General features: G+C 53.4%; 1 protein-coding gene across 2 annotated transcripts in view; it reads left to right on the top strand.

The window, feature by feature from the left end:
• Positions 1-375: 375 nt before the first annotated feature.
• Positions 376-9453, top strand: part of LFNG (LFNG O-fucosylpeptide 3-beta-N-acetylglucosaminyltransferase) — a 139506-nt gene continuing 130428 nt past the window's right edge. For both annotated transcript variants that reach the window (XR_009556494.1, XM_060260489.1), the window contains exon 1: positions 376-760. Coding sequence is in view for 1 of the 2 variants with exons in the window: in XM_060260489.1 (XP_060116472.1) it covers positions 416-760 (345 nt within the window). In the remaining variant the exon portion in view is untranslated. The remainder of the gene's footprint in view (positions 761-9453) is intronic.

The following is a 9453-nucleotide window of genomic DNA, read 5'->3' as shown; positions in this document are numbered from 1 at the left end:
ATCTGGGCAGCTGCGGATGCCAGGCGCCAAAAGGGGAGGCGGGGAAGCTCTCCCGCCCTTCTGTTTCCAGCCCGTCCCCTCCCCTCCTTCCCAGCTGAGCCACGTGGGCGACCCGCCGCCGGATTGTGCCCGGAGGCTCCGCCCCCGCCGCGCCGGGGACCGCCCCCCAGAGGGCGTGGCTTGCGCAAACCACGCCCCCTCCCCAAGCCAGCCTGGCTGGAGCCCTGGCGGGGGCGTGGAGAGCGCAGTTTTAAAAGCGGTGCGGAGGCGAGCGGAGGGAAGAGCGGCGTGCGGCAGGCTACAGGGCGGGCAAGCGAGGCAGGGCGGCGCTTGGAGCGAGCGGCCGCGTCCCCACGTGCCTCCCGCGACCCGGGTTTGCTCGACTCGCGTCCGCCGCACGTCTGAAGGGCCGGCGATGTTGAAAAGCTGCGGGAAGAAGCTGCTGCTCTCGCTGGTGGGCTCCATGCTGACCTGCCTGCTGATGCTGGTGGCCGACCAGCAGAAGCGGCAGGTGCTGAGCGTGGCGGGCGCCGGCGAGCGGGGGGGCGAGGCGCGGGGCTTCGGCGCCTACTTCAGCCACTTGAGCCGGAGCAAGCGGGAAGCGCGGCCGGGGGGAGGCGCCGAGGAAGGGGCCCCCCGGCGGCGGGTGGAGGAGATCCGGCCCCAGGACGTCTTCCTCGCCGTCAAGACCACCAAGAAGTTCCACAAGGCCCGCCTGGAGCTCTTGCTCGACACCTGGATCTCCCGCAACAAAGAGATGGTGAGCCGCGGGGTGGACTCGCCTGGGCGCTGCGGGGAAGGAAAGCGCTCTGCACATGGGCAGAGGGCGGGCAGCGTGACGCGGAGGCGCTTGCAACCGGGGGGGGGGGAAAGTGCCATCGGCGGCAAGCGGTCTAATCCCCTCCCCTCTCGTGGGGAAGAAAGGCGCTCTGTGCATGGGCCGGAGAGCACCTTTGTGTAAAAAGAAGAGGGCGGGCTTTGCAAGGAGTTTCCGGCGGCGGGATTGCAACTGAAAAATACGGGGAGGGACACTCTGCACATGAGCTGGGGTGCTTTTTGCTCGCCTCTCCGGCAGCCGCTGCTAGGGGGCGTGACGGTGGAGGAAGAAAGGCACTCTGCGCATGGTCTGGAGCACCCCTTTTTTTAAAAAAGGAGGGCGCGTCGTTTGGCCCTTAAATCAGCGGCCAGCGAAGTAACCGGACTGGGGGCTGGCAGAAAGGCGCTCTGCACATGCTCGGGGAGCTGACGGCTCGCTTCTGAACGTTGCACGGAGCTGGGCCCTTGCAAACGAGCGGGCTGAAGGCCGCCCCGCCCCTCGCGAGCAGCAACCGTCCGGGGCGCCTGGGGCGAAGGGGCGTGTGGCGCACGATGCCCGCCCGTGCCAGAGGAGCGGGCAGGACGGAGGCGGGCGAGCGCCGGCAGGCCCCGCTGCCTTGATGGAGGCCGCCGCCTCCCTTCGCCTCCAGGGAGGGAAAGTGAGCCGCGCTCCTCCGACGCAACCCGTGGCGCTCTGGCTGTTTTGCTCTAGCCCACGAGGGGCCAAACTGGCTCTTGAGCACGTATGGTGCTCCTCGCAAAGCCTCCAGCATCCCGGCTGACTGCCTGGGAAATGCATTTAAAGTTGCTTTCTTTCCGCCTCTCCCTCCCATAGATTTGCCTTCCACCCGCCCTCCAGCTTGCACCTCTCAAATATCTGATGTTTATTCTGTGTGGCTCTCAAACACCCAAGCTAGCTGCTTGGAAAAATGCATTTAAAGTTGCTTTCTTTCTGCCTTTGCCTCCCTTCCTCCCTGGGTCTCTCAGCTCTCAAATATCTGATGTTCATATATTGAGGCTCTCAAATATCTGATGTTTATTCTGTGTGGCTCTTAGGTTAAGCAGATCTGGATGCTTTGGGGAGGGGTTTGTTGGAGGGGAGTCATGGATCTTCGGTCTGTGCCCCTGCCCCCCACGCCATTGCAGGCCAGGATGGACCTCAAGAAAAGAGACGTTGCATCTTGGAAAGTTGGAATTGGACGGGCAGCACTGAGATTCCTTCGTTTCCAAGCCAGCTCTGCTCTTGAAAACCTGAACTCTGAACTGATCATTGAATGAATTGGGGAGAGGGGGGTTGGTGATGGCATGGATTAGGACTTGTCCCCCCTCCCCAAAGGTGCTCCAAAATGTATTTGTAAAGGAAATCTTGTGTTGCAGAACTTTGTTCCCATTGCAAAATTAGACTTCAGTGGAGAAAGTGAGCTCTTTTGAAAATGGATGTTGTCCTCTGTTGATTTGATGCCAAGCACAGAACTCCCCCCCTCCCCCCCCCAGATTCTTAGGTCGCCACTTCCTTCCCTCCCTGCCTGCCGAAGTGCTCTGGTTTTGCTCTGAAGCTGGCGCACGCTTGGCAGAGGGAAGATCTGTTACGCAATCCATGCCCCCGTTTCTGGAGAGCTGCCTGCCAATTTGACTTTGGCGGCTGCCAGTGCGCTGCCGTTCTGCCAGAAGTGAAGAACGGCCGTGCCGGTTAGAGCTCTTCATATCTGGGCCGCATCTTTCCAAACCAGTTTGTGAAGTTGCTCAGGAGTGGCAAGATGAGGGGCGGGGGGGGGGATGTCATTCCCGCAGAGAATGGACAGCTAAAGGCTTTTTCTGTACCTTTGGGAAGCTGCCGATCTCAAGGAATCCGTCACAGTGCGCAGGTCTTCAAACTGGTTTATTTAGACTTCAGAGCAGGGGTAGCCAAACTCGCTTAACGGAAAAGCCACATAGAATAAACGTCAGATGGAAGGGAGGAAAATAGATGAGGGAGGGGAGAGGCGGAAAGAAAGCAACTTTAACTTTAGACACATTCTCCAAGCCAGCCGACAGATGTTTGAGGGCCACAAGACAGGAAGGAAGGAAAATAGATGGGTAGGGGAGAGGTGGAAAGAAAGCAGCTTTAGCTTTAAATGCATTCTCCAGGCTGCCTTGGCTTGGAGCAGGTTTAAAGAGAGAAATGCTTTCTCCAACCTGCTGATGAGGGTGGGGGGGCTTTGAAAGCCACACAATTCGTGTGAAAGACATCCACGTGGCTCCCGAGCCATAGTTTGGCAACCCCTGCTTTTTTTTAAATATATATATATATATATATATATATATATATATATATATATATATATATATATATATATATATATATATATATATATATATATCTGGCTTCTTGTCACTTGTGTGAGAAGTGGACGGTTAGAAGTGCATCATTTCACTGGGGAGAAGTTCTGCCATGTTGGCCTAATGCCCCGAGAAAGGAATCCTGCAGAGAAATCCTTGCGCATGGCCAGAATCCACTTAACTCTGTAACTCACTCTCCCCGCGTTCTCAGCAGACGGAATTAATGATCCCCCCCTCCAAACCCCATGCCTGTTTATTCCTCCCACTCCTCCCCCCCCCCACTTGTCCTCTTTTACTTTCTCAAGAAGCTTGGGGGGATGAGGAGCGTGAAATGTGATTTGTGTCGGTAGACTGGACTTGTCAAGAGGCAAAGGAGAGACTGAAGGCTGGGCTGTTTAGCATAAAGAAAGAGAGGAGGCGAGGGAGAGAATTTCTCAGGCTTATTGGGGGGGGGGGGGAAGCGTCTGAACCACCAGGGCCTATTATTTTGTCCCCTCCCAATCGTTGCTAGATGTCCAGTCTTTCCTGAAAGATGGAAAGACAATTGAGGGATCTCTCACTTACGAGGATGGGTTGGCATGCCGGGTTGGTATGCTGTTAGGGAAACAGAGGCTGAGAGCACTGTTCTAGACACCAAAGGGGCCAAACCAGCTTAATGTAAGAGCCACATAGAATAATGGCAGATGGATGGACGGAAGGAAGGAAAATCAATGAGGAAGGGAGAGGTGGAAAGAAAGCAACTTTAATTTTAGATGCATTCTCCAAGCCAGCCAGACAGGGCTGTGGGGGCTTTGAGAGCCGCACAAGCTATGTGAAAGAGCCACGGGTGGCTCCCGAGCCACAGTTTGGCCACCTCAGCTCGTCTGGGTCCCTGTGGTTTGTCTTGTGATTTGAACTGGCGGGGGGGGGGAGACATCTCATATTCTTGGTTCTGATGTCCAGTGATCATCCTGACTCTAGGTGCCCCACTCACCTTTAAATTAGCTCGTGGTGGGTGCTGTGGCACCCAAGGGCATCATGTCGGGGAGTCCTGACCACAACCAGGAAGTCACCCTGCAAGGTAGTGCTTCTTGGCCAGTTGGAAATCTGTAGATCACTCGGCTGACTTAGAGAATTCCACCCCCTCGCCTGCCTTCTTTCCTGGATCTCTGGCCCTTTGCAGAAATGTGGTACCATTGACTTCCCCTGTCGTAGGTCAGCCGGGAAACCAAGGGTGTTTCACGCGTACTGTAAAAAGCATTGGGTCTCTTTGTGGTGACAGGGTTTATTTGAAGGGAATGCTGTGTTGCGAGGACTGGAGATGTACTATTCTTTCGGTACGGACCAAAGGCCCCCTATGTTTAATCCAGACCAAGGGTGGCCAAACTTGCTTGATGGAAGAGCCACGTAGAATGCACATCAGATGTTTGAGAGCTACAAGACAGGGAGAAGTCCTGGTTGACATCTGACGACCCCTAGTGAGGCTTGGGCATTCAGACAGGTGGCTTTGTATTGCCTGCCTCTGCATCCCAGGCCTGGTATTCCTTGGACATCTCCCATCCAAGTACTTGGTAGGGTCAGCCCTGCTTAGCTAATGCGATTGGGCTTGCCTGGGCTATCTAGGTCATGGCACCACGGAGGAATTTGGCCCAGCTCTTGGGCCCTGGAAGGGATGGGCGGCCTTGAAACAACTGGGGAATTCCCCCATTTCAAAAGGCAGCTGTTTTTTCTTGCACGTTATGTCGCTGTGCAGGCCTCAGTTCAGTAAGGTCAAACGTACAGTTTTTTCCCCAACAAGCCTTGTTAGAATCATCTTTCTGTCCGGTCATTGGGGGAGAGCCGGAAGGAAGGAAAATAGATGAGGGAGAGAGAGGTGAAAAGAAAGCAACTTTAAATGTATTCTCCAAGCCAGTCAACAGGGCTGTGGGGATTTCAAGAGCCACACAATATATGTGAAAGAGCTAACTGTGGCTCCTGAGCCACAGTTTGGCCACCTCTGCGCCCCCCCCCCCAATTAAACGGGCCCAATCACTCCTTAAAAATGAGGCCAATTTAAGTGTTAAAAGATCCGATGAGTGTTTTCAGGCAGGCCTGGCGAAGGACTCAGCTGCTTCTGTTGGATGCTGGAATGAATGTTTTGGTACCAATGCGCCGTAGGTCATTCTGGGACCTCTGCCACTGACTGGAGTTCTTTCCTAATCTTTGGTACTTCTGGTTCTGCAGGACGTTCCGATTTTGCGTCCGGGCATCGTCCACCGGGGAGCCGGAGGTGGCTAGAGTCCCAACACCTACCGCAAGCCCTGAGAACGGTGGTCCCTTCTTTCTCATGGCTTCGAGCCTTTCTTCTCCGGAGGGTTTTTCTCTTTTTTTGTTCCATCTCGTTTGTCCTTTCGGCTTCTCAGAGCCCCGGGCTCCGGCTCTCACGCTGCCTCCGCGGGCAAGCGAACAAAGCCCCTTTTTCTCCCAGGGCTGAGAAAAGACTTTGCAGTCAGTTGTGCGGTTCTTCTTTGCCGTGGGAACGGGTGGCCAGGAGGGGGGGGGGAGCTGAAACCAGCAATATCCAGGTCGGGTTGCCTAGAGATGTGGACAGTGGGGGGTGGGGACTCTCAGAACTCTCTCTCTTCTTGGAGAGAGGCCCGCCTGACAGGCCCTGGAGTAACACCTCCTGCCACGCTTGAGGGACACGAGCACGTTTAGTTGGGAAGATCTCGGCGGGTCAGAGCTGAAAGAACCGGGGGAGGCAGGCAAGGAGGGGCGGGGAGTGTCTCCCCACCTTTCCATGCCGTTTGCCCACTCTATCTCCAATACTGCCTAGGCGTTAGACCAACAGTCCCCAAGAAGGACACTTGGGGGTGCCACTGTCCCCAGCAGCACTTTTCACCGAGTGTTTTCAGAAAGTGGGTGGGGTCAGGAGGGGCTTTTGCCCAGCAGTGCTTCTGATTGGCTGCCGGAGATTTTGATTGGCAGTACAGATTTGTTGCTTCGGCAGTAGCTGCCACCACAGCTCAGGGTTCTTTGCTGTGTCCCTGATGGCGAGCTGCAGGAGCCGTTTTGTGGCTGCGCTCACCACCCACATCAGTAATCGAAAGGTGGTCACAGGCAGGGCTGGCCCTAGACTGTCTGGCACCCTGGACCAGGGGTGTCAAACTCATTCGTTATGAGGGCCGGATCTGACATTAATGAGACTTTGTTGGTCTGGGCTGTATGTGTATCTATTTAAGATTAGGTAGCAGAGATATAAACTTTATAAAGGACACAGACAAATACTCATTGACTTTAAAAGGTGCTTTCTTTGTATTTCTCTGATGGGATCCAGGGAACTGGGCAAAGGAAGCTCTGGGTCTTTCCTTCCTTCTTCAGGGGACCAGGAAGGAGAAGAACCCCAGCCAATAGAAGGAAGAGAAGCTTGGCTCAGTAGCTCTGCTGTGCGATTGAGAGAGCCTGGTAAAGGAGCCTTAGCCAATAGAGAAAATAGAGGTTTTGCTCTGTAGCTCCTGTGTGATTGAGCAAGCCTTGCAACACAAGCTGTTATGCAGAAGGAAGCAGAGAGGGAGAAGGAAGCAAACAGCCAGTTGCCCAGGTGCCTGATTTGGCCCCCTGCCCTAGATTGTCTAGCTCTTCCTTCCTCCCTCCCTCCCCTGTCTTGTAGCTCTCAAACATCTGTCTTGTGGCTCTCACACATGTAGTGTTTATTCTATGTGTTTCTTACATTAAGCAAGTTTGGCCAAGGCGCAAGATTGGCATACTTGACTGGGGGGGGGCGTGGAATAAGGCAGGGGGGTTGGAGCGATGTTGGTCCGTTTGCCAGGCTTTCCACAAAGTCACACTGTGTTTGCGAACATTGCTGTACGTGCGAACTGACTGTGCTGTCTACAGGCCACTTGGTGAACATCCCCTTGGGCTGCAGACGCTTATGGTCACTGCAGCCTGGGGGCATCCCAGAATTGTCATTTCTGCTGACGGCTACTCTGGTTTTGCAAAGGGGGAAATGGCCGCTGTTGGTCGTAAGCGGAAAAAGGCAGATGGTCCCCGTTGGCAAACCAAAGGTGCTGTTTTCTACCGGCGCCTTCCCCTTTCTTGCTTCTCTGTTCTGTTCTTTTCTTTTGCCCCCCCCCCCCATTTGGCACAGTTTCTGCCACAGTGTTGTGACTTTTCCATGCCCTGAAGCATGGTGGGAAATTCCGTGGGCGTGGCCCCCTCTCCTCTGCTCAAGTGCTCCATTCAGGCCGAATTTGCATCTGCATTCTTAACGATCAGTTCCCCTGGCTTCTCTTATTTTATGGAAATATTGGCATGTTGTGTTTCCTGCCGACAGTAGTGGTGCAGGGTGATTTTTTAAAAAGGTGTTTAGATTCCATGTTTCTCTCCAGTGGGAGCCCAAAGAAGCTGGCCTGGAAGATAAGCGGGTTGGCCCGGGTGAAAACCTGGAAGGGAAATCACCCAGGAAGTCCAGGGTTGGTCCACAGAGACAGGCAATGGCAAACCGCTTCTCGCCCAAACAAGGGTGGAATTCTAGCAGGAGCTCCTTTGCATATTAGGCCGCACCCCCCTGATGTAGCCATTCCTCCAAGAGCTTACAAAAAAGAGTCTTGCAAGAAATGTTCCTTCTAAGCTGCAGAGTCTTGTGAGTATAAATTCTGCTTTGTGAGCTACTGGCGTTAAAGTTGTGAGCGACAGCATAAATTATTGTGTTCTGGGGTCATTTTTCCTGAGCTAAGACAAAAATGTGTGAGCTGGAGGCTAAAAATCTGTGAGCTAGCTCGCACTAACTCAGCTTAGAGGGAACACTGCTTGCAAGCTCTTCGAGGATTGGCTACATCAGGGGGGTGCGGCCTAATATGCAAAGGAGCTCCTGCTAGAATTCCACCCCTGCGCCCAAGTGAGCTTCCTTTGACAGGGCAGGGACTTGAACTCGGGTCTCTGAGGTTGTGGCCCAACACTCGATAGTTGCACCAGCAAAGCGCTTCCGATAATCTGTTATGCTTTCCCCGTGTTCAGGGCTTTTTTTGTAACATGAACTCCTTTGCATATTAGGCCACACCTCCCTGGTGTAGCCAATCCTCCCAAGAGTTTACAGGGCTCTTCTTACAGGGCCTCCTTTAAGCTCCAAGAGGATTGGCTATATCAGGGGTGTGTGGCCTAATAGGCAACCGAGTTCCTGCTACAAAATAACCACCCTGCCTGTGCTAATTGTCACCCCCTTCCCTGTAGGCCAGGGGACTCCTCAGCCTTTTTGAGACTGTGCAGACACCTTTGGAATTCTGACAAAATGGCTGCTGCTAGAGGCGGAGCCAACCACAAAATATCAGGAAGTGAGGTCATGCAGAACTCTAACATTACCTCTTCAGTTCTGGCAAAAGTTCTGTTTAACAGGATGCTTTTAAAAAACGCATTGTTTTAAAGAATCCCTTCTGGAGTATGCCTTCGGTCATTCTGTGGAAGATCCCCATGCTGTGGTGGAAACTGCTGCAAAAGCCACTTTTTAAAAATCCACACGGCCAGTCGCGCGTCTCTGCGCAGCCAATCCTGCCTCCCAGGGCCAATCAGAAACCCTGCTGGACAAAAGCCCTTCCTAGCCCCACCCACTTTCTGTTAACTCTTGGTGGGTGTTGTGGTGCCCACAGCTGCCGCGTTAGGAATGTCTATTGTTGGTGATGCAAGGGGAGATAATCCCAATTCTTGCCTCAGCCAGATACTAGGTTATGCAGCTCTTCAACTGCTCTGCCATGTTTATGTGGTTGTTGAGACACAAATCAGTGGCAATCTCCCCTTTTGCTTTACATGTTTGCATTTCCTTCCCTGAATTGGCTCCGCCTATTATTTTGGATCTCTTGTGGAATCTACAGCACGAAGGAAGATCTCTTGTCTCTTTTCCCTGTGCGATTTGCTTTACCCCAGGGGTGGCCAAACAGCAGCTCAGGAGCCACAATTGGCTCTTTCACACACATTGTGCGGCGAAGGAATTTGTTTCTTCAAATCACTTTGCCAAGCCAAGCCAGCTGACAGCTTGGAGAATGCATTTAAAGTTGCTTTCTTTCCACCTTTCCCTCCCTCCTCCTTCCCCCTACCTTATTTGCCTTCTTTCCTTGCGGCTCTCAAACATCTGATGTTTGTGTCTTGCGACGGTCAAGCATCTGACATTTATTCTGTGTGGCTCTTATGTTAAGCAAGTTCGGCCACTCCTGCTTTTACCCTTTCCCTCTTGCAAGGAAATGAGGACGGTCAAGGAAAAGGCTTGCTGATTTTAACTGGTGTGAGTTCAGATGGTCCTCTCGCTAACAATGCGCATATGCCCTGCTTAAAGGGTGAGGGGAAACCCAGTGAAATAACCTTCGTATG

Source organism: Heteronotia binoei, chromosome 20, assembly GCF_032191835.1.
Source record: "Heteronotia binoei isolate CCM8104 ecotype False Entrance Well chromosome 20, APGP_CSIRO_Hbin_v1, whole genome shotgun sequence".
In the NCBI taxonomy this organism is placed as follows: domain Eukaryota; kingdom Metazoa; phylum Chordata; class Lepidosauria; order Squamata; family Gekkonidae; genus Heteronotia; species Heteronotia binoei.
This window is presented reverse-complemented; position numbering and strand designations above follow the sequence as displayed.